Below are 26,287 nucleotides of genomic sequence, written 5' to 3'. Positions count from 1 at the left end.
AAACCCCTTCTAGGGGGTTTTGAGTTTAAAACCCCCTACCAGGGCTTCTTGAGTTTAAAACCCCGTACCAGGGGTTTTTGCAGTTAAATCCTCCTCTTCTATAAAACAAGACCAAAAAAATGCAAACGACAATTCCCTAATTCCAAGAGCACAGTTAAGAAAGATTTTGATTTAAAAACCCCCTCCAAAAATTACAATAAACCCCCTCTTCGTTATGAAAAGGCAAATTACGCACTCAAAATGTTACGAGCGTAGCTAAATGGGTTTTGACTCAGTTTTATACACTCAAAATTTTATGAGTGTAGTCAAAGGGGTTTTGAGTTTAAACTCCTCTCCAGCGGAGTTTAAAGCTAAAAAATACATTTTCAATATAAAAAAAAGCCAATTACACACTCTAAAATCTATGAGCGTAGCCAAAGGGGTTTTGAGTTTAAACCACCCGACAGCGGGTTTGAAGCTAAAAAATACAAATTCATTTAAAAAAAAAAGCAAACTACGCACTCAAAATGATATGAGCCTTCCCAAAAGAGGTTTTGAGTTTAAACCCTTTCAGAGGGGTTTGATGCTAAAAAATACCTCTTCAATATAAAAAAAAAAAGCAAATTACACACTAAAATTATTTGAGCGTAGCCAAGCCAATTGAGGGTTTTGAGTTTAAACCCCTCACCAATAGATGGCTTTTTTTTTTTAAAGTTTAAAACCCCTCCAGATGGTTTTGAGATTAAAATCCCCTTACAGAACGTTTTGAGGTGGAAAACCTCTATCCTCAATATTATTCTAAAGCAAACTACAGTTACCAAAATCTATGACCGTAGCTCCAGAGATTTTTAGTTTAAAACCCCCAACAGATGATTTTGACGATAAAACATCTCTTTTCGATATAAAATCTAAAACAAACTACAGTCACCTAATTCCAAGAGCGTATTCAAGAGAGGTTAGACATTTCTACCAGTGGCGGGGCTCCATTAATAAACTGCAATGAAGAGTCATCTGCCGAAATTGAAAATAACTAAATGTGGCTCAACAAAGATGGCTAAGAAAGATTTTAGGAGTCAGTTATAGAGATCGGATCTAAATCAAGGACATCCTATGACGAACTTGGAGTCGACCCCTTGGTAAGATTGTGACAGAGCGTCGCATGAGGTTTGCGGGACATGTTCTCCGACAAAATGAATTACGCATAAGAAGAGTTGCGATGACATCCTAGTACAACTTGGCTCCACACATTCATGGAGGTCCTAAGAGCAGGTGGGAAGAGGCTTCAGACATTACCAGTGACAGATTTTTGTGGAGAAAGCTTGACGGCAAATACGCCGAACGTCGCGGGAGGGTCTAAGTCAGTAAGAATAGCACATTAAGTTTTGCAATAAAACTTTCTAATAGCAGGAAAATGCACTGTAGATACCTCAGAATATGCATTTTGTTGGCTTTTAATACCAGAAATAGTGTTTGGCGGCGGGGCTTCGCCCCGCGCTGGGGGAGCTCCTAACGCTCCCCCCAGGCCCTTGCAAGCAATGGCGGAGAGTCAAAAATTTTCCCACTAACTACATTAAGAACCTATTTTAGGGCACAATAAACGAAAGAATGAAAGGTCAGAATGTAATAAAGATTATGTACACACACACACATACACACATATAAATATTTTTTTTCGCGGGTGGGGGGGGGGGGGTCGGGGGGGGGGGGAAAGACGATGCGCAAAATTTATTAAACTCTTAAATAATTAAAGCCTTACATTCGGAAATTCCCAGACGTGATAGTCCTTTTAAAACCGATGTTCGATCTAGACCTAGAATGCTAGTTATGGATATCTAGCCAAATTTAAATTTATTAAATTTTTGTTAGTAGAGTTGCCCCTTGTGACCAACGAGCGAGTAATTCTTTTCTCAGCGATATACACCAACTGTTAAATTTCTAAGAAAATTGTTATAGTTGTTTTTTAGATCAGCTTTCCAGGTTCCTGGATCCAGATTTCGGAACCATGAAGTTCTGACTTGAATAGAGGTATTCTACAAAATAATAATAAAATTTAATAGTCATTGTATGACATTTTATGTGTACACTTTGCGTATCAATCTGGTTCTGTTTATTTAACATGTTGGTAATTATATTAGAATTGGTGTAGTGCCGATTGACTTGTTCTCTTAATTAAAATTAAATTACCAACGTTAACTTTGTCATTGCATTGTCTGACTAGTCAATTAAACTCAGAAAAAAGGCCGCGTGGTATTCAAACCAAAAACCGTCAGGTATGATTATCGCTGTTGTTTCTATTTAAAATATTAAAATGCATTTTAACAGAGTAAGCACAAAAATTTTAAAATTGTACAAAATAGAATCTTTAGAATACTTAATGGAGTTCTAAGATTACTGACCAGAGCCCAGGGGATGAATTCTTCCACACGCTGCGCCAAGAGCTGGATTTTTTCTCATTCTGTCTACAAGAATCTGAACAGCTGATGGTTGGAAGTCGATGTCACCTGGAGAGTTTAACGAGTGAGAATCTCAATGATAGAGTTACGAGATCCTAGATCTAACTAAAGCCATATCGAAAGAAATGAATAACAACACAGCCCTGATAGTTATTTTTTAAGATAGTAACAGATCATCAGCACCTCCTCATTATTAAATTTAAAATGTTCTTTTAGAGATAACACACAGGGGTAATAAAAGCGTTTAATTAAGACTGGAAGGCTGAAGAACCAGTGGCATTTTTTTCAATTGTTACGACGGGCGTTAGATCGCCATTCGCTTTCCAATTCAGACTAGTTCTAAAGTTCTGTGGTTTTATGGCTTTGTTCCTCCATAGTTTTATGGTTCTATAGTACTGTGGCTGTGTGGTACTATGGATTTAGACTCAGTTTTTGGTTCTGTGGTAATGTGTCTCTGTGGTTCAATGGCTTTAGTCTCAGTTTTACGGCTATGTGGCCATATGGCTCTGCGGTTATATTATTTATTATTTAAGTATTTTTAAAAAAATCTTTTTTCCCCCAAACAAAACAAGTCTTTTAGTTTGAGTCTATACTAGCGACAGAATGTAAAACAAATGTGATTTCTTATCGTTTTCACAGATGAATTGAGATTAGTTCCTTGAATATGCACATTAAATAAGTATCAATTCAAACAAGGAAAGAATCTTAAAGAGTCTTAAGACATAGCAGGTAGTTAAAAGCTGGTTTTTCATCAATTCCCTCATCTCATAGACGTTCTTTCGTGCTCATCTTTGTCTTCATAGAGAATGAGATTGTGATCATTTTCGACCATAAAGACGAACGTCACTGTCTGGTTAACCCTTAAAGTGCTGAGCTGTTTTACAGTGAGTGCAAACAAAATGGAATTACAATTCTGACGTTTAGAGGCTAAACTACCGCACGGGTTTTAAGGGTTAAGCTTTAAACGTATGAATTTAAAATGAGTTTTGGAGGAAGAAGAAGACAAGAAAATCTGAGTGATAGAACTAAAGAGAATAGAAGCAAAATATAAAAATACTTATAACAAACTTATATTGGTTGAAGGGAGTGAACCATTGCTATATTTAGCTGTATTGCGAGTTTCAGCTCCCTTTTTCTATTTAAAATATAATTTATAACCACTAATGGATTAACTAACTTGTTAGTTTTTATTAATTTATAAGTTGTCACCGACAATGAATAATTGTCCAAAAATTTCAACTTGATCTGAGACTGGAAAGTGGGAGAAACAAAAGTGTCATAGAATCCTAGACAGACAGACAGACATTCGGAGTGAGTTAATATAAGCTTTGTGTACAACTATCAACTGACCATCCAGCGCTAGTATAAATGTGTTTTCAGCCCTAGCCAGAGTCAGGTTGGATGATATCAGCTGATGACCCAGGAAATAGTACATGTACATCACCTGGAGAAGAGGAGATTATAAAGTATGCAAAAATTAGTTGACCACATCAGAATATAATGCAAGGTTATACATAAACCTCGACATTATCATCTGCGATATTTACAAAATGCGGCGAACGTTTGATCTTGCCAAACACTGAAAAAGGCATTGTCTTTCATGTTTAATTGTTCTTGTTTGTGTGTGTGTGTGTGTGAGCATGTTTATAGGTAAATATTGTTTTAGATCTATCTATATGACAATATCATTTTTAAAAAAAGTAACGTTCCCCATTGTGGTCTAAAGGGCAGATGATGTAAAGGTCATCTGTTGATGTGGCCTACAGTTAACAAGGATGTCATGTGGCCAGCACAACGGCCTACCCCCTTACTTTTCTCCAACTAATGTCAGGTACCCTTTAGAGCTGGGTGGACTCAGAAGCGCCCAAAGATCCTGAAAATAAAAAAAACAAGTCTTCATCAGGATTCGAACCCGGGACCCCCGGTTCGGAAGCCAAGCGCTTTACCTGTCAGCCACCACGCCTCATGCTATATATCATTGTTAGGTTTTATTTGATTTTATCTATAAAAATGTCTACTGTAAACGAAATCCACTCTTAGATAGTTTCTATCCACTACCTGACTCCACCTTTTTCTGTGTCTAATTTTCATCTTATCTTTTAGATGGACAGTCAGTGTATTGGCGCCTGGCAGTGTCCACTGTAACCTTCCGCCATAGGGTGTGTCCGTTCTTGTAAATTGTAGCTTTAGCTCTGTCTTGTGTACAGCACTAGGAAGAAATAATAGAAAAAAAAAACTCTTAGTAAAACATACGCACGAATATTCCATATTGCGTCATCAATTTTGGAGCAGGTCTGAAATTTATAATCAATAAAATCAGGATACAAGTAGAATGCAATCCAGCTAGCATTACAAACTGGCTACGTTGATTTGTTCCCAGACTAGATATTGTTTTAGCAGGTACACCCCCCCCCTTTCTTTCGTTTAGTTTCCGATAAATGGGCCGCATTTTTGGACCCCCCCCCCCAACATACTGTTTCGACGTGGGATTAAACTAAAGAAACCAACTCACTGAGTCTCAGGTCGCCGGTAACTCTCTGGTTGCAGGAGCACAATCCAATTATAATCAGTCAATACTTCCGGTATAAAAGAAATACTTTTACAATCCTCCAAGTGAAATTGACATATCCCGATTAACTAACACAAAACGAAAAACAATCCTCAATCCTCAGTCGAGAAATGGATACTAAAAACTAAAGTTCGCAACACATTAACCCACTCGGTCAGGCCATTTACGCCCCACTCTGCCTTCAACCTAAACACAGAAAACATAGTTAGCACGTGGAAAAAAAAAAGGATTAGTCAAGGGAAATAGGTTTACAATAATATTTTGTTTCTCTAACATAGACTTTTAACTTGAATTGGAACGACCTGCTTTAAAACACACACACACACTCTTTTAATTTTTTTATCGCTTTTACTATTCCACTCCAGACCCCGCATTTTTCGCCCTCTAGCCCACTACAAACAAAGCCCCAAAGTACAGTCTCTGACTTTTCCTCGGCTTCTCTACACACTCTTTCGGCCGGAACCCTCCCCCACCTCCGCTTTTACAATTTTCACAATGAAGATGTAGAGAAAAGACAATGTATTCTTATTTACGCACGCAAACGCACGAAATCATTAAGATCCGTGTTCTCTCGAACAAACAAATAAAAGAAATAGAAATAGATCTTTATCTTTTTTTGATGCTGTTAGGAATTAGATCTAGAAGGAAGCGGAAATAAAATACTATATGACGTGAGGCAACATAAACATGGGTTGAGTTAGGGAAAAGGAGGAAAAAAATATGCTTTAAAAATGCGAAAGTTTTATTTTGTGCTATTTCCACTTATGATTTATTTATAGAACGCGTTTTTTAGGGATGGGGGGGGGGGGGGGGTAATACCAAGATGAAAAAATAAAGGTTTAATAGAAAAATTGTGGTTTATCGCGAACAGCGGCGTTCAGACAGCAAATCTGCCTAAAACGTGTCTTAGCCAGCACCTAATTCGTAAAAGGAGTCAATGTACGAAATTTCATGTGGGTCGATTCGGCAGTTGCTGGGATCTCTTGATACATTAATGAATGAATCAATATGTATTTTAGGAAAATATTGCTTTTTGAGGTAGATCCTACAATGTTTAATATAAGACAGATAAGATAAACAATAATATAATACACCTTATAAATAAATGTTCTGTGTCGTTTCCAGTAGCGTAGCATCCATGGCGCGAAGGGGCTCAATTAAATCCGGGCCCACGGCCATTAGGGGCCCATTGCGCTTGGGTCCATGACCCTTGACTTGTTGAGAACTTTTGTAAAAATCGATAAAAAAATAGAATGTAAAAAGCTCACTCAAAATTTCCTGAAAGTTGTATCAAAATTACTATAAACTCCAAAACCAGTGTTTGAAGCTTTAATGTAAGGATTTGCTTTGCATCAAGTTTTGTAAATTGTAATGGTGGCAAGCCCTAACCGTGCGTTTAGGGTGACAATCGTTTCCATATCGTCCTATTTTTCCCCCTTGTCTGTTCATAAAAACATTGGTACAGGAGTGGAGGGAGGATGGGGAGAGGTTGGTTAAGAAACAGGGATAGTCCTGAGTGTCAATAATTAAAATTTCGATACAGCTGCAAATTATTCAATTTTCTCAAAGCTCAATATGTTTTTATTTTGTTTTGTATTTAAAATATGTAAATATCAACTTTTCTCAATACAACAATGAAGTATCTTGTATTCTTAGCGTTCAGGCTGATCCGTCAGCTGGTAAACGTACCAACAAAATCATTAATAATTAACAACCTTGGATCTTCGCTCTTTGCAATGAACATGAAAATCTAATCTTGTTTTGACCACTCGCTAATGCTCCTATATCTGCGACTATGACTTTATAATTGATGAACTCCAGCGGGTATATTACAATGAACAGTGTATTTTGATCATGAACTATATATAACTTCTCAATAACCTTGACTGCTTAATAGTATTATATGCTCGTATATCTGCGACTATGAATTTATAATTGATGAACTGCAGTGGGTATATTAGTTTGAACAGTGTAAATGATCAGGAACTATATACAACTTCTCAATAACCTTGACTGCTTAATAGTATTATATGCTCGTATATCTGCGACTATGAATTTATAATTGATGAACTGCAGTGGGTATATTAGTTTGAACAGTGTAAATGATCAGGAACTATATACAACTTCTCAATAACCTTGACTGCTCAACTTGGATGCGTTAACTGTTTGTCGTGTGTGTTATTGTAAGTGAAAGTATAATCTGGTAGTAGATCTATGACCAAAAAAATAGTCTGACATAAAAAAAATGTGTCTGATATAAAGAAAAATTAGTCTGACCTAAAAACAACTATTGAATCCGAAGAAATTTACATTGTGAAATAGTGTAAGACGTTCAATCAAGACGATGTGTCCTCGAAAGTCTTCACCGCATTGTTTTGTCTTCTGTATTGTATACAAAATGTTAATGTAATCATTATATCAGAATAAAAAGGAGATGAAATCTAAACCAAATAAAAATAACATTAAATATTTAGCAAGCCAAAGAAACATCAAAGTGTTAACATAGGAATCATTTAATTTGAATAGGTTTGTGCTATTGCAATGAATGAGGAAACCGACTTGGGGAGCAGGTTTATAACAAGATCTAGAAGATAGACAGATAACTAAATGGATCATGGAATAGAGCATTTCACTGACCAATGGTTAGTATTTGGTTGAAACTTGGTACATAGCTCTTAAAGAAGTTTAACGCCATATATTTATACAAACACATCAGAAAATTGCTATGAATATTCAAATTTGACAGGAAATCAAAGTCCAACAGATTCAAAACGAGATACTAGACCTGTTGGACAATGCAGTTCTGGAAAAAAATACCGGTACTATAGGATATCAATTTTGTACCATTTGTCTCTATAATTGGTGGCAGCACTCAAGTCAAATAAAAAGTTGATTTCAAACTCGTATTATTTTTTTTGATACTGTTTAGTGATCTCCTTTGACGCAGCATCCATAAGAAATAGAAATTATATAGTCATTTCTAGGTTTTCATATAGGTGAGTATCAAACGTCAGCAGAATTTACTGAACAAATGCTACAAGTAATTAAGAAAAAAAAAACATTTATCCTTAAATAAACTACTAGGCTAAAGCTCTATATTTGAAACTCCGTTAACTCGTTTCATTCTGTTCAAAAATTGTACAAACATTGACTTTAAATTCGTGTTGGAGTTCTAACAGAGTAAAACGTAATACAATTATTAAAAAGCTACTCTACTAGCATTGGAATGTCTTTTGGTCAATGTACCGACACGTTCAGATTACTCCATTGTTTTGTCATACATTGTATTCTTCTTATTAGGGGAGGGGGCCCGCCAATATATTCTTGAACCCGGGCCCACAGGTATCATGCTACGCCACTTGGTCGTTTCATTCGTCTGTTTACTTTACAGGTGATCGTGAATCGTGAAACTTATAACAAAAATATTGGAAGTCCTTTTGAAGTTAAGTGAAAGCCTATCGACCGCTTTTTTACAACGCTTTTATTAGCTCACTTAGTATCTTACGTGTATGTTTAGATATTGTTACGAATCTCACTATCCAGGCTCTCTGCAAACTGCACCATACACCACCAACTTAAAGAACTTGACAACTCAGGGCTCCAAATAACGTAATAGTTTAATGTCAATAAATAACAGCCAATACTGTACAATTGGCAGCACGTAACACAAGACTGTACAATTGGCAGCACGTAACACAAGACTGTACAAATCTCTCTCCTGTTAATAGCCGTGCCGTCGTATCAACTCTTGCACTAGTCTCTCTGTCTCGTCTCGGACTTGTACTGAGCCGTAGTAACGAACCGTAGCTCGAGAAGTTGTCTCCCCCCGTCCGTCTCTGATACCTTCGCTCTTTATATAGGGTCCCTGCTGGCCTTCTCGAACCGGACAGAACGCCGCACGACGTTTCTGGGTGGTCAGATGACTACAATTCTCGTGACGCTCCTGAGCTGTGTTCACGGCGCCGATTCTTCCCGAACCAACATGTTGAAACTCGTCTCGGCTGACCGTCGTAACTCGTCACGCTCGTCTAGCGCTGGCCTGGGGCGATTTGCGTCGGCTGACTACACACACACACTACCCCCATCTGTGCCACCACTAGGTTTATAACACTATTGTCAATCGAATTTTTTTCTACCGCTTCTATTCATACAATCGTCCTCGACTTTTGCCTACAAGCTCATGCCTGATGACAACACACGAGTCATTTTAAACTTCTTCTATTAGTTCCCCTTACCTAGCAGCGACGTCCACGGTCTGCACCAGCTCTTTGACGTAATCATTGACGCTGTAGAGGAGCTCATTCTCCTCGTGGGCCTGGAAGGCGTCGTCAAAGAAGATGTGAGCTGAAAACACAGAACACATACACACGAGTTTTGAGTCTTCAGAAACAACAGATCAAAGATCAAGCAGGACGAAAATTGAAATCGTTGACGGCATGTTACATATCACAAATTCTTCTATTGGAGATTTTCATACATAGCGGGAAAATGATAAGTTGCAAGCTTTTTATGGCGTTTCCGGTCTAAAAAGTAATTGAAGCGTTGATAGCATAGACATATATAAATATAGACTGGAAGTAGGAAGTTATTTTTATTTGGGGGAAGTCAAATATGTTTGATGTACTATATCTATGTGAAAAAAAAAATGGCGGCAATTGAGCTATAAATTCTTGGACTAACATTTCAGCCAATATATAACTATGATCTTTAGTTTTGAAAATTACAAAACTGCCATATTCCCAATATTTTGATTTTGTTTCATAATCATAGACATAGGCAATATATATATATATATAGGTTTGTGATGTGGATCTATGTTGACATGGCTTCTTTATTAATGTATGGAGTCGTTTTATCGATTCAAATAGTTAGAATTAGTTTTTAGTAAAAAAAAAAAGTCAAAGAAAATGAGCAGAACGTGCTCTAGTGTTCGTAGTACGATAGGACAAGGCAAGGGATAAATTCTAAAGGTTGAAAAATCATTTTCACTTTTGCTTCAATAAATTGAATATTTATGATACTTCTTATGTTGGTTACTGAACTCCACTGTCTCTAAGAACCAGTCATCCAATAATTGTGTGCTTGTAATTTTGTTATTATAATCTTATTTAGTAGCCAACTAGCTCGATTTTGCATTTGGTGCGATGTCATAGGCAAAATTCAAGTTAAAGCTGAATATATCTATTAAGGGATTTGTTTTCAGCAGAAGACCCAAATAAGCTAAAATGAAAACATTTTATACCAAAAGATTATCAGAATGCTCGCCTGACATAAGGTATATTTGGTAAGCACGATTAGAGATATAATAATATAGTAAGGGTTCTATATATTAATTATATAGGTTATGGCTGAAAAAAAAAAACTATAAATACTTTTAATTTTACACTGCTCATAACTACTGTATAACTCATACAAACTTATCTTTTCCCAAATGTTTCCCATAATAATTTGTTCTTCCTCGTCCAGTTTATATATATATATATGTCTATGGTTGATAGGCTATGTTTTTAAAAGGCTGAATGATAATTAACTTTTTCTCTCCTAATTGACAATGCCAACGTTGATTTGACCCACCATTAAACTAAATTGATTTTGGATTTAAAAACGTTGATTTGTGTTGTGTAAATGGAGCATGCATTCTCCTATAAGTCGATACCAAATACAAACATCTTCTGATAACAAACACGTTAACGAAGTGTAATTCTAACAGGATAGTGAAATACAGATGAGCCAAAATAATAATAATATAGAAACAATGAAACTAATGGACCTCATTCACCAATCGTAAACAAACAACATTTAGTCACGTGATTCTCAATATCTTCTATATAAATTACGTAATACACACAGGCTGTCACGTGACAGTTTTTTTCTTCGTTGTTTTATCAAAATTATCACGTGGATAAATGTTGTTTGTTTACGATTGGTGAATGAGGTCCATTACGGAAAGAATTAATATTCACTTTTTAGCAAAAAAGAAATTGAATTTTAAAGCGCTTCCGTTTGAACATTGTATTAAATTGGCAATTTTGAAGCTAAATTTAGCGACCTTGATATTGTTTAGCTTAACATGGAAATCTCCACTAGGAAAAGGCTTGCTTGGTGGTGATGAAAGACACAGTTTTAGCCAACGTTATATTTGTAGTGTTCTGTCTAAGATGGTGATAGTACATCATCGATGTAGTGCTCTTAAGTGTAAGACCACAGACCTATATATATATTATATCTAGACTGGACATAGATATCTTTTAACACTACAACAAATTTCGTGAATTTTTTAAAAAGTTGAAACAATGTGTTGTTTTGTAAAGTAGTTATAAGAAGTAAAGTTGTTGTTTTTTCAACCCTAACCTATGTAACATATAATTTAATGTTTAGATCTAGATCTAGTAACTGAATATAGAAAAAAGCAAACTTGTATCATAATTATTATTTTTGCACATTTTTAGATACATAATCTAAGAAAATATAGGTAATCAATCTATTTAAGTGTTCATTAGATGACTAAAATCAATAGACGTGAATTATTTCGATCTAAGATTTCAGTATTGGTATCTTAATGGAAACTAACAGGAAATGGTTTTATTTCATGAATTTGCATGAATATATAGTTCTGTGATTAATACATAATATTATTATGTGAATTATTATGTGAATATTATTACGTGAATTATTTCGATTTAAGATTTCAGTAATGGTATCTTAATGGAAACTAACAGGAAATGGTTTTATTTCATGAATTTGCATGAATATATAGTTCTGTGATTAATACATAATATTATTATGTATTAATCACAGAACTATTTATTCATGCAAATTCATGAAATAAAACGATGAGTCTGTGAGTTGATCAATCGCTGATATGAACTTGTCACCGTTTTCCAGTCTAGATATAATATATATATATATAGGTCTGTGTAAGACACCATCTCTAGTTTTTCTGTAACCGGAACTACTAACTCTATTTATTTCTGTTATTTATCTTTCAGCACCCAGCAGTCAAGAAATAATTTCGAAATCAACGATTTTGTTGTTAAAAAACTAATAAATATCCCAACTCATTTTTTTCCCGCGCATAGATGAGTTCATGGCTAGAAATGACCTACCTTCAAACAAGTAGTAGTCTGGATCATTGACGTGGAAAAACAATTGAGCGTGTTTCCTGGCACTCTGGTCAACATCCAGTCTGTGGACATGTCAGAAATCAGTTGCGGTTCAATTGTCTTAGATATGAGATTGAGACTAAGTAACGATGGTCAATTTCGTTTTACTGTGACATTCACAAGCTCTGTTAGTGTTCTGAAATGTTCAGCACTAGAAGCGAAAACTTTAACAATCGATAGAGAACAACATCGGACAGATAAGTTAACTTAAGCCTATTTTTGCTAATTGTTTTTGTTTTTGTTTTTTTGTTTTGTTTTGTTTTGTAGCTGAGGAAGGGCTCGTGGCCCAAACGTCCTTTTTTTACTTAGTCCGGCAGGGTTACATCTATGCATGCTTATCGTATCCTTTATCTCTGTCTTGACATACTGCATCCTTTATCTCTGTCTTGACATACTGCATCCTTTATCTCTGTCTTGACTTACTGCATCATTTATCTCTTGACTTACTGCATCCTTTATCTCTGTCTTGACATACTGCATCCTTTATCTCTGTCTTGACTTACTGCATCATTTATCTCTTGACATACTGCATCCTTTATCTCTGTCTTGACTTACTGCATCCTTTATCCCTGTCTTGACATACTGCATCCTTTATCTCTGTCTTGACTTACTGCATCCTTTATCTCTGTCTTGACTTACTGCATCCTTTATATCTGTCTTGATTTACTGCATCCTTTATCTCTGTCTTGACATACTGCATCCTTTATCTCTGTCTTGACATACTGCATCCTTTATCTTTGTCTTGACTTACTGCATCTTTTATATCTGTCTTGACATACTGCATCCTTTATCTCTGTCTTGACTTACTGCATCCTTTATATCTGTCTTGACATACTGCATCCTTTATCTCTGTCTTGACTTACTGCATCCTTTATCTCTGTCTTGACTTACTGCATCCTTTATCTCTGTCTTGACTTACTGCATCCTTTATATCTGTCTTGACTTACTGCATCCTTTATCTCTGCCTTGACATACTGCATCCTTTATCTCTGTCTTGACATACTGCATCCTTTATCTCTGTCTTGACTTACTGCATCCTTTATCTCTGTCTTGACTTACTGCATCCTTTATATCTGTCTTGACATACTGCATCCTTTATCTCTGTCTTGACTTACTGCATCCTTTATCTCTGTCTTGACTTACTGCATCCTTTATATCTGTCTTGACTTACTGCATCCTTTATCTCTGCCTTGACATACTGCATCCTTTATCTCTGTCTTGACTTACTGCATCATTTATCTCTGTCTTGACTTACTGCATCCTTTATCTCTGTCTTGACTTACTGCATCCTTTATCTCTGTCTTGACATACTGCATCCTTTATCTCTGTCTTGATTTACTGCATCATTTATCTCTGTCTTGACTTACTGCATCCTTTATCTCTGTCTTGACATACTGCATCCTTTATCTCTGTCTTGACTTACTGCATCATTTATCTCTGTCTTGACTTACTGCATCCTTTATCTCTGTCTTGACTTACTGCATCCTTTATTTCTTGACTTACTGCATCCTTTATTTCTTGACTTACTGCATCCTTTATCTCTCGACTATCTTTACTTACTAAATACTATATTTCTCGCCTGTCCTTAGATACTGAATCCTTTATCTTACGTCCGTCTTTACTTGCTGCATCCTTTATCTCTTGACTTTACTTATTAGCGCCGAAAAAATGAGACATATCTCAAGATGGACTCTGAATATACCGTAAGATGGACAATGAACATACCTCATGAAGGACAATGAACATACCTCATGAAGGACAATGAACATACCTCAAGATGAGCAATGAACATACCGTAAGATGGACAATGATATACCTCAATATGGACAATGAACATACCTCAAGATGGACTCTGTATATACCGTAAGATGGACAATGAACATACCTCAATATGGACAATGAACATACCTCAAGATGAGCAATGAACATACCTCAAGGTGGACAATGAACCTACCTCATGATGGACTTCAACATCTGTATCATCTCATGCCTGGTCTCGTGCCACATAGTAGCGCAGACGTATATAACGGGGGTTGTGAGTGATCTCAGCATGGAGCTGGACTCGGCCAGAACATGAATATTGTCATTCCCTTTAACTTCCACCATCCACATGGCTTTTTTCTGTAATGGGCGAACGCAAAACTCATGAAATTCATTTGTGATTTAGTCTAGAAGTTTTTAAATACAAAGCGAAATATAAACAAGGTTACAAAGATATTTTGTTTGGAAATACAAACTCAAAATCGGTCCCCAAAGTGGTCCACTCAAGCAGGTAAAAAGGCAGGTTTCAATATTGTCAGAAAGAATATTAGAAACTCTTAGCTCTGAACAGCTCTCCAGTCGATATGAACAGAAAAGACATGCAGGTGTAGAAAGTGTTGCCGATACTGTTGTATTGATAGTTAGACTAACGACTTATACCACAGGATACGGATATTTCTTAATGTCTTTATTATTACGTTGATAATATTCCTGTGTATTCAATGAACTAAAAGCTATGAAGATGTAGTTAAATCCTAGGTGTCGCCAACAAATACCACATCACGAATAAGGAGACGAGAAACAGGATTAATACAGCTATCGGACTTCACGATGACCTGCTAATCACTGTCAAAAACTTAAACTGAAATTCTATGGCCACTTCACATGGTCCTCTGGTCCTCGCAAAGACCTTCCTTCATGGAACAGTACCAGGAAGAATATGAAGAGGAAGACGATTAGAAGACAAGATCAAAGAATAGACAGCCCTGTCAGTGAATGAAGTTCTATCAAAGGCAAAGGACAGACAGGAATGAAGAAAACGGTTGACAGATCTTGTGTGGTGCCTTAATGGTTCAAAAGACCAAGGGCTAGGTGAGGGTGAAGCTGAAGTTAGATGTGAACCTGGCCTAACTGATGTTAAGGAATGATTATCTAATTGATCTAATTGTTTTGTAAAAAGCCAATCTCTCATTGAAAGCCTCGACAAATAAAACTTTTCACAACAAAAAAACAAAAAAAAAAAAACTTTTTCCCTTTAAAAGTATGGTCTGTTTGTGGTGTGTATCTGTTCACTTGTATAACGACATACAGTACTTATAAATTGTTGCTTTAACCCTTAAAGTGCTGAGTTGTTTTTCAGTGAGTGAAAACAAAATGGAATTACAATTCTGATGTTTAGAGGCTAAACTACCATACGCGTTTTAAGGGTTAAATTATAGTACACTTCTATGTGTACTTAATATATTTGTTCTCCTTAAAGAAAAAAGTAGACATTTTGTTTTGTAAATTTGTATTTGTATTGTGAATGTACTGATTTTATTTAGCAATCCAATTGTAAAAGAAATTTTGTTTTTAAAAAAAAACTTTGAAACCGTTTGCTTAAATGTGGTAAAAATATGATACATAGTTGTCTCTTTACTAAATGGTCTCTCGTGTTTGTTTTTTGTTGATAAGTGAATAGTTGTAAAATTGGCGTATTTTTATGAGAAAACACCTTCCGTAATTAATTCTAAAAAATTAAATTTTTCACCTTCCGTAAAAAGAATCCGTTGCATTAGAATTTTGAAAGGTCTATAAAATATCATACGTCGGATTTTTTTTATATCTTTTATATTTTACGAGATCTAAACGGGACCGACGGACGTACAGACAGATCACATAAAACTAATAGTAGCTATTCCCCTTTCGGGGGCCGCTAAAAAAAACAAAGCTTATATTGGGTAAAAGTAGAAGACCTTCAATGATGCAAGGCTTATCTCCCTTTTTTGTATAAAGTTCCCCTTTCAGACCTTGTAATCTATAGGGCAGATGATATAAGGGTCATCTGTTTCTGTGGCCCACGGTTAAAGAGGGTTTTATGTGGCCAGCACAAAGACCAACCGCCTTTACTTTTCCCAAACTAATGTCAGGTACCCATTAAAGTTGGGTGTACTTAGAGGCGCCCAAAGATCCCGAAATTAAAAATCCCAGTCTTCATCATGATTCAAACCTGGGACCCCCGGTTCGGAAGCCAAGTGCTTTCCAGCTAAGCCACCGCCCCTCCTTTTTGTATATAGAACAATTTATTTAATTACCACTAATTGATTATTTAATTGATATTTTTTAAAATTGATCCATGTATTGTCTTCAACCATAGACATAAATAAATATAGACGAAGGAAGTAACTTCATGTAACTTGAACACATGTATATCTATTGTATTCGGATTTCCGAATTATGAAAAATTGCATGATCTTCATTCTTAGAGATTAAACAAAACTACACTGCCTCCTTATTTACAATATATATAGGTGTGTATCATTGTGTATATTAAAAACAAAGTTAAAAAAGCACTTAACTTTTATACTGCACATAAATTATTATTATAGCTTTTATATAGCGCTACTTTCATGCTTATAGCATGCTCAGAGCGCTTTTGGTCCAATCTCATTTGTGGACCGGTGGGGGGAGGGGGTATCTAGGAGTTGGTTTTCCGTGCTGCCTTTAGGCGCTCAGTAAACACAACTCTGCCCGAGTCGGGTGTCGAACCTCGAGCCCCCTTCTAGGTAGCCAAGCCAAGCCAAGTTCAAGCGTACTTGGCCTCTCGACCACGCTTCCCACCATAATATAATAAAGTACACACAATTGCAATTCACAGATTTTCGTTTCATAAAACTCTTTAATCGGCCAGTCTATATTTATTTATGTCTATGTCTTCAACAATGAAAAGTTTTGCAAAAATTTCAAATTGATTCTATAATGAAAAGTCGGAGAAATAACCTCTAAAAGAATCTATCCAGATAGAGAGAGTTGAATCCCCGGTCACTTCTAGTCTGCGCGTCTTGGAATACGAGCCATCGGTAATAAGCATGCAATAATTTAAATCTTCTTGGATCTTAACCTGACAGAAGTTTGTTCAGACAGGCAGAAGGAGACAATCCTCATTACGCTTAGAAGTCTTCGGCTCAACGCTTAAGATAATTGCAATGTCAGTTTGACCTGTCAGCGATTTAACACTTCGACGCGCCTGAACTACCAAACCAAGGCAGCAGGTATAGACACTGTTTGTGGCTGTTTGTGACTACAACACCTAGATACACTTCTCAAAGAGAAACTCTTTACAAAAAGACTTATTCGTGTAAGATATTGATATGACTAATACCTGGACCCCCTCCAACGGTACTATTTCTCAGATACTGATATGACTAGTACTTAAATCCCTCCAATGGTACTATTTCTCAGATATAGATATGACTAGTACATGAAGTCATGGCCCCTCCAATGGTACTATTTCTCAGATATAGATATGACTAGTACATGAAATCATGGCCCCTCCAATGGTACTATTTCTCAGATATAGATATGACTAGTACATGTAGTCATGGCCCCTCCAGTGGTACTATTTCTCAGATATAGATATGACTAGTACATGTAGTCATGGACTCCTCCAATGGTACTATTTCTCAGATATAGATATGACTAGTACATGTAGTCACGGCCCCTCCAATGGTACTATTTCTCAGATATAGATATGACTAGTACATGAAATCATGGCCCCTCCAATGGTACTATTTCTCAGAAATAGATATGACTAGTACATGTAGTCATGGCCCCTCCAATGGTAATATTTCTCAGATATAGATATGACTAGTACATGTAGTCATGGCCCCTTCAATGGTACTTTCTCAGATATAGATATGACTAGTACATGAAATCATGGCCCCTCCAATGGTACTATTTCTCAGATATAGATATGACTAGTACATGTAGTCATGGCCCCTCCAATGGTACGATTTCTCAGATATAGATATGACTAGTACATGAAGTCATGGCCCCTCCAATGGTACTATTTCTCAGATATAGATATGACTATTATATGAAATCATGGCCCCTCCAATGGTACTATTTCTCAGATATAGATATGACTAGTACATGTAGTCATGGCCCCTCCAATGGTACTATTTCTCAGATATAGATAAGACTAGTACATGTAGTCATGGACTCCTCCAATGGTACTATTTCTCAGATATAGATATGACTAGTACATGAAATCATGGCCCCACCAATGGTACTATTTCTCAGATATAGATATGACTAGTACATGTAGTCATGGCCCCTCCAGTGGTACTATTTCTCAGATATAGATATGACTAGTACATGTAGTCATGGACTCCTCCAATGGTACTATTTCTCAGATATAGATATGACTAGTACATGTAGTCACGGCCCCTCCAATGGTACTATTTCTCAGATATAGATATGACTAGTACATGAAATCATGGCCCCTCCAATGGTACTATTTCTCAGATATAGATATGACTAGTACATGTAGTCATGGCCCCTCCAATGGTACTATTTCTCAGATATAGATATGACTAGTACATGAAATCATGGCCCCTCCAATGGTACTATTTCTCAGATATAGATATGACTAGTACATGTAGTCATGGCCCCTCCAATGGTACTATTTCTCAGATATAGATATGACTAGTACATGTAGTCATCGCCCCTCCAATGGTACTATTTCTCAGATATAGATATGACTAGTACATGAAATCATGGCCCCTCCAATGGTACTATTTCTCAGATATAGATATGACTAGTACATGTAGTCATGGCCCCTCCAATGGTACGATTTCTCAGATATAGATATGACTAGTACATGAAGTCATGGCCCCTCCAATGGTACTATTTCTCAGATATAGATATGACTAGTATATGAAATCATGGCCCCTCCAATGGTACTATTTCTCAGATATAGATATGACTAGTATATGTAGTCATGGCCCCTCCAATGGTACTATTTCTCAGATATAGATATGACTAGTACATGTAGTTATGGACTCCTCCAATGGTACTATTTCTCAGATATAGATATGACTAGTACATGTAGTCACGGCCCCTCCAATGGTACTATTTCTCAGATATAGATATGACTAGTACATGAAATCATGGCCCCTCCAATGGTACTATTTCTCAGATATAGATATGACTAGTACATGAAATCATGGCCCCTCCAATGGTACTATTTCTCAGATATAGATATGACTAGTACATGTAGTCATGGCCCCTCCAATGGTACTATTTCTCAGATATAGATATGACTAGTACATGAAGCCATGGCCCCTCCAATGGTACTATTTCTCAGATATAGATATGACTAGTATATGTAGTCATGGCCCCTCCAATGGTACTATTTCTCAGATATAGATAAGACTAGTACATGTAGTCATTTTTACCTTTAGAGCATTTGGTTCAAGATCATGAATTCTCCTGTTGGTCATCATCGAATGCTCCACAAGTACACCACAATACAATGGATTCACAAACAACCTAGACAATAATTCATTATGGTTAGCATTCAAACAGTGACAAAGTTTTTTTAAGTTGAAATAAAGCCATTTGATTTTGAAAAGGCATTGCTTCAACCGCACTACAAGTAAAGTTTCCCTTTAAGACCTTGCGATCTATAGGGCAGATGATGTTAAGGTCATCTGTTTCTCTGGCCAATATTGAACGAGCAGGGTGTCATGTGACCGCCTTTAATTTACCCAACTTAAGTCAGATACCCATCAGAATTGGGTGAACTCAGGTGCGCCCTAAAAATCCAAAAATTCAAAAATCCAGTCTTCACCGAGATTCGAACCCAGGACTCCAGGTTCGGAAGCCAAGCACTTAACCAGTCAGCCACCGCACCCCGCCCTTGAAACGCATTACCCATTATGAAATAGCGGCGATTCCTAAGATCAAAGTCTATATTAAGAATTCGTATGGTATGTTCAGTGGTCAAAAATTTCTTCGACCTTGTACATATTGTTCATTTAATACATTCCGTTGCATTCTTAGCATTAGTAATACTTTTAACTGGAGGGGCGGTGGCTGAGCGGTAAAGCGTTTTGCTTCTGAACCGGGGACCGGGGTTCGAATCCTGGTGAAGACTGGAATTTTTAATTTCGGGATCTTCGGGCGCCTCTGCGTCCACCCAGCTCTAATGGGGGTACCTAACATTAGTTAGGGATAAGTAAAGGCGGTTGGTCTTTGTGCTGGCCACGTGACATCCTTGTTAACCGTAGGCCACGGAAGCAGATGACCTTTACATCAACTGCCCTATAGACCACAAGGTCTGAAAGGGGAACTTTACTTACTTTACCAATACTTTTTAACAAGTTGAAAACATTCAAATTATATTGCAATCCACAATAAACAAATTTACATTTGAAACATTTACATTTGAGTATGACATTTGATTTTCTGAAGACTTTGGTTCTTTCATAACCATAATGTAGCCTTACGTATCTTTCTAACTTATAATTCCATTACAAAAACATTAGACGTGATTTTTAAAAAAAAGTAAACACCAACAAAAAAAAAAGAGAGAAATAGATCAAGTACCTTTCAGTTCTCGCCATCTTCTCGGCACGAGATGTCCACACGTGTTTTGTGACGTAGATGTACGTGAGATACGAGACAACACCAAGATACGCCAACCAATATTTGGCATTGAGATCGTGTAAGATCCTTCCAAGATATGGATCCTTGGTTCCAATGTGGGACCATGAGATCTCACAGCCAAAAAGTCTCTAACAGGTGAAACAAAATGGCATTGTTCCTATTAGTTTAAAAAAAAACAACACTTGATCTAGCATCTTCCTACACTACTAGTCGTATATCGTTCTTATACTAGATAGGGCGAAATAAGAAATAGTAGGGGGGGGGGCAGGGCTTGATAAGTAATGTTTGTATAGGTTGTCAAGTATTTCATTAGTGAATGACTCTGTAAATTAAGTCACTAGAGAAGATCTGAAACCTCGCAAACTGTGGGTTGAGTAGATCAATAGCTTATATACTTGTTTTTTGTTTGGTGTAATGCACAAATTGTAAGACAAATTTCCATACGGACAATAAAGATTATTATCATTATTATTATTATTATTATTATTATAAATAACTGAACTTTGAAAAAAAAAACTCCCAACCATCAATGGAGCTTGCTTTTTAACTAAGGACAATTTTGCGAACGTTCGAAAGATTCTCATTAGTGTGTCATGTGGACAGCTCATCAACAATTATCATTAGGGTGTCATGTGGACAACACATCAACAATTATCATTAGGGTGTCATGTGGACAGCTCAACAACAATTATCATTAGGGTGTCATGTGGACAGCTCAACAACAATTCGCTTGCATTATTAACAAGCAAAAGAAAAAAAAAAGAATACTTTTTAAAAACAAAGGTATTCTAAGGTAAAGAACCGCTAACTACCCTCATTTCTCCAAAAATTACAGGGTTTATCTTCCTTTCTGCTAAATTAAACAAAAATGAATTTATCAGTACTAAATATTAAACAATTGGTTAATTTTTTTGATTGAATCTTCTAGTGTTATCGACTATCAATAATTATGCAAAATTCCAACTTAATCAAAGAATGTGAGTGGGAGACAAAACGTGTCGCAATGTAATAAGGGGACTCAATCCACATATTTATATATAAGCAGTGCTTTTTTTGTGACGGGAACACCGATACGGCGTACTGAAACCTTTTATCAATGTGGGGACAAAAAATATTACTTTTCTTGTATTTTAACGTTTATTCGTAGTTAAAAGTTAGGCAATCCATCGCTGAGTACCGGCACTTATTTTTATTTTTACGAAACAAAAGCACTGTATATTTATATATAATGAAGTGGCATTTATTTCCCCAGTTACGATATCCAACAAAATAATCCATCACCAACAAATAATTAACTATCAGCCCTATACCCACCTTATCATTAATGTGGGGAAAGGTTTGGAGGTTTGCTATTTCTAAACCATCTTTTGCTTGAGAATATTTCTGATAATGGTTACATTTATAGCGAAGAATAATTCAAATTTATTACGTGATAAAAGAAAAAAAAACGTAGGCCTTTTGGTCTAACCTGTAAATACTCCGGATAAGCTTGAAAGAGACACAGCAGCCCAAATGTCAAAGGTGTGACAAGACTAAGTGGCAGAGCGAAACACGAAGTCTGAACTTGCACCTGGCAAGCTGACTTTCCTAGCTGACAAAAAGGTGACGTGTTATTGATAGTCTTATTGGTGGTAAAAAAAAATGTGTGTCATAATAAATAAATAAATATATATATCTATATATATATATAAAGAGATAGAGCGAGAGAGAGAGTGAGGGAGAAAGAGAGACACAGACAGACAAACAGGCAGATACTGAGAGACTAAATGATAGATAGATAGATAGATAGATAGATAGATAGATAGATAGATAGATAGATAGATAGATAGATAGATAGATAGATAGATAGATAGATAGATAGATAGTAAGCTATACTGTCAACAAGTAAAAGCGAAACAGTAGCCTTTGGCGCCGCGGTTCTGGCTCAGGACATTCGGCGCAAAACGCCAACGACAAATTAAATATTTTCATTGTATTTATGTCTTTAAAAAGGATGATACACACCTATGTTTTCTATATGTTTGTCTTGAAGCATGTTATTGTGAGAAACAATAGTTTGTTTTTTGAATTAGATTTTGAATTTAAGTTCTTGTTTAATTAGTGTCGCGTTACTTAACATCATAATGTTGTCTGGGTTTTAATAGTGTACTTTAATCCTTGTTGTTTACAATTTTGGGCATAGTAATTGTCATGAAATAGTCAAAACATTAGTGTTATTTATTTATTTTTTTTTAGATGGAGGCGATCACCCATATAACAGCTAGCCTAAGAATTGAGAACAAAAGTTGTTTTGTTTGGGGTGAGGGGGGATTACAGCTTGTAAATGTTTGAGAAACACAGTACTACACTCTGAAACATTCCAGCTGGTAAATGTTTGAGAAACACAGTTCTACACTCTGAAACATTCCAGCTGGTAGATGTTTGAGAAACAGTACTACACTCTGAAACATTCCAGCTGGGATTGACTAACGAACACGGACCTTGATCACGTTAGCGGTTGATTATAAATGCTACGCAGCGTTTACAGCCAAAACTGAGAGAAAGCGTTTCCCTTACCTTATAAGAAACAATGCTGGCTGCGATGTTAATCACGGCCAGATAGAAAGGCCAGTAGGTAGAACATCTGGGCAGATCTAGTAAAAGTGGACCACTGGTCAAGCTCAATGAGTTGTGTAAAGAGCAGTCCGGGGCGTAGTTTTTCAGAAATAAAAACGTCTTCCAACAGACCTGGTTTGTCCCACTAAAGAAGATGGCGGCATAGGCTTCAAAAGAAAACACAAACATGGCGACAATGAGTTGGAAATGTGAAACTTTATAATCCATGATTGATAGCTAACGTCATGACCAGTGAACCTACTGTGGTAACATATAGTGAATCAAAATTTGGTTTACATTAGTATGTATAATATGTGTGCTATTTTTTATTTTAAAAATATGTGAGCAAGAAAATATAAAATATACTATTTTTTAAAAGGGCGGCAATTCCTTTTATTATTTTTAAAATTATTTTTTTTTATACAATTTATAGAACTATTATGTTGCTCCTTATAACTAATGAATGTTAAATTAGAAAAAAAAAAAAAAAGAAACTTTGTTTAACCGGCCTCATTCACCTCCCCCTTCCAACCGAGAAAAAAATGCTGGTTAGGCGAATGTATTAATCCACTAGAATTTCTAATATTATAAATGCTCATAAACGTCTATGAATTAATTAAACTATTTAATCAATAGGGCCTACATGCCGAAATACATGAAAATACGGTATGTGTAACATACAGATTTTCAGCTCCTCTAACAAACTTTAATTAATTTTTTTTTAATTAAAAAAAAAAATAACGGTCAAACTAGAATTTTCCCAGTGTGGCCAAATAGCTATTATTTCTTTTCCAAGCAATGTACGTCAACTTCAAGTTTCTAGGAACATAGTTAGAGGCGTTTTCGAGTAACGTGGCCAGGTTCCACCCAGAGGGTTCCCGGATGTTTCCACAAAGCTGAATAGAGGTATTGTAAAAATCAAAATGTAGAACAAAGATCTGATTACTTTGAAACATATTTTGAATGGAATTCCCCAGTGGACATTTTAAGGTAATTGCATTGGCCCTTGGCCAAAGTTTTTATTGTAGCAAAGTAATGTAAATGTCATCTGTTTCTGTGGCCTACGGTTAGCGAGGGCATTATTTAGCCAGCACAACGACCATCCGTCTTTACTTTTTCCCAACTAATGTCAGGTACCCATTAGAGCTGAGTGGACTCTTAAAGATAACCAAATAATAAAATCCAGTCTTCACCCTGATTTGAACCCGGTATCCTCGTTTCGGAAGCCAAGCGCTTTACTACTTAGCCACCATGACTTTTATTGTAATTTGATGTTTAATTTGATGTAGAGTTGTACATGACGAAACTTTACCTAATTGTCCAAATTATAAATACACAAAGATATTAAAAGTATTAAAATTAAAATTATATTACGCCCCTTGCACTCTACCGGAAGTACACTTACCAAAAGTAAAAATTATTTTCCAAATGCTCATCAGGAAACAAAGTTTTGTTTTCCGCCTCTTCAGAAGTCTTCTCACCAAGCCATAGGTCGGTGTCCCGTTGCTGAACCCGGAAATGACGTAGTTGTCCAAGCTGCCCACTGAGACGAAGATTAAGGAGATGGGTAAGAGAGCCCCCATCACACCTGACTGTGTGCTCTCATTGTATGTCCAGAGTGAGATGACCACTACCTGTGCTAGGCACACTAGAGCATCAACTGACCTTTGAAACACTAGATTTCTAAAACAGACCATGATAGATTGAGAACCGCTTATGTATGACTTGCTTTTCAAAGGAGGAATAAATAATTTATGAATAAAAATCAAAATTAATCACTAGATGTGTGAGTGCCTCGTCATATTGAGTTCAATGGGAAAGCTCTTTCTGCTAGGCTACCAAAGATAAATGAATTGGTCACAACAAACTGTTCAATGTTCAAAATCTCTAGCCCCTAGCATTTTCCCCACCCGTAAAAAATCCTCCTTTCTCAAACCACGAAAACCAGGGTTTGGGCAGTTTAATCTCATTTACCTTCATTGTACCATCAATGTAAGACAAACCCCCACTTACACCCACGCCTGAAACTTTAAGAAAACATGGCTGAGAACAAGAAAACATCTACAAAGCTGCAGAACAAAAATCTTGCTATTAAATTTATTCGGTAGTTTTGAAATAAAAAAAAAAAAAAAAAAGCTAATCTTACAAGTTTATTTCTTAACTTTTTGCTAATTTTTTTGTACTGATAAGAAACTGTTACGTGACATATAATGGTAGGTTCGACTTCCCAAATACCAAGATTTTTACATGTAATACAAAAATTAGTTACTTTATGTATTTGTATGTATGCATAGTAAGAAAAAAAATTCTCCTTTCAGACCTTACGGTCTATGGGGAAGATGATATAAAGGTCATCTGTTTCTGTGGCTCACGGTTAACGAGGGCCAGCACAACGACCAACCGCCTTTACTTTTCCCGAACTAATTAGAGCTGGGTGATCTCAGGGGCGCCCAAAGGTTCGGAAGCCAAGCGCTTTACCACTCAGCCACCGCGCCTCCTATCTATCAATCTATCTATCTATCTATCTATATATATATATATATATATATATAGATATATTGTTTCATAAGGTTGTCATAGCCGGAAGTTATAAAGGATATAAGCACTACCTATGAAGTGCTTCCTAATGACATGCGTCTCAAATAACCTCTGACAACAAGTCCAACTCCTGGCTTTCACTGTGGCTCAGATATTGAGTCCGGCGGAAAAGGGGCGAAGGTGAGTAACTAGCGCCTAAACCAGTAAGCTTGGAGCAGGAGGGGCTTGTTGGCCATGGCTGGCTACCCACCTAGGAGAAGGAAAACTCTTAATTTAAATCTCTGCTGCCTTGTAGCTGTACCCAATCATAGGATTTTTCCTTCGGGAGTCAACCCTGAGGAAAAATCAGGAGCCAGTGACCCTTAGGCAGCTTGCAGCACTCAGTGCTACACCCTGGCAAAGCCTGCGACGCCGCTGACCCCAAACTGTATCAGCACTTGCCAGATACCTGGAAAAGGGGGGAAACTGGTGTGTGGGCGACATCATTCCGACCACAGCTAATGCCAAGGCATTCATCTCATTTCCATGAGATGATCCATAGTCGTTTCGCGACTGAAGAAGGCCACACACTATACATA

The 26,287-nt window shown here is 36.6% G+C and overlaps 1 protein-coding gene across 1 annotated transcript in view; it reads right to left on the bottom strand.

The window, feature by feature from the left end:
* LOC106066639 (chitin synthase chs-2-like) overlaps window positions 1-24,850 on the bottom strand; it is a 40,208-nt gene extending 15,358 nt beyond the window's left edge. The window contains exons 1-10 of the mRNA XM_056013972.1: window positions 24,577-24,850; window positions 23,133-23,338; window positions 20,517-20,704; window positions 19,364-19,457; window positions 14,119-14,285; window positions 12,108-12,187; window positions 9,237-9,345; window positions 4,491-4,641; window positions 3,783-3,876; window positions 2,376-2,480 (exon numbers count right to left, since the gene is read on the bottom strand). Coding sequence (XP_055869947.1) covers window positions 2,376-2,480; window positions 3,783-3,876; window positions 4,491-4,641; window positions 9,237-9,345; window positions 12,108-12,187; window positions 14,119-14,285; window positions 19,364-19,457; window positions 20,517-20,704; window positions 23,133-23,338; window positions 24,577-24,754 — 1,372 coding nt within the window. The 5' untranslated portion in view covers window positions 24,755-24,850. The remainder of the gene's footprint in view (window positions 1-2,375; window positions 2,481-3,782; window positions 3,877-4,490; window positions 4,642-9,236; window positions 9,346-12,107; window positions 12,188-14,118; window positions 14,286-19,363; window positions 19,458-20,516; window positions 20,705-23,132; window positions 23,339-24,576) is intronic.
* Window positions 24,851-26,287: the final 1,437 nt, after the last annotated feature.

Source organism: Biomphalaria glabrata, chromosome 16 (genome assembly GCF_947242115.1).
Source record: "Biomphalaria glabrata chromosome 16, xgBioGlab47.1, whole genome shotgun sequence".
In the NCBI taxonomy this organism is placed as follows: Eukaryota; Metazoa; Mollusca; class Gastropoda; family Planorbidae; genus Biomphalaria; species Biomphalaria glabrata.
Note: the sequence above shows the minus strand (reverse complement) of the source record. Positions and strands in the feature narration are given on the sequence as shown.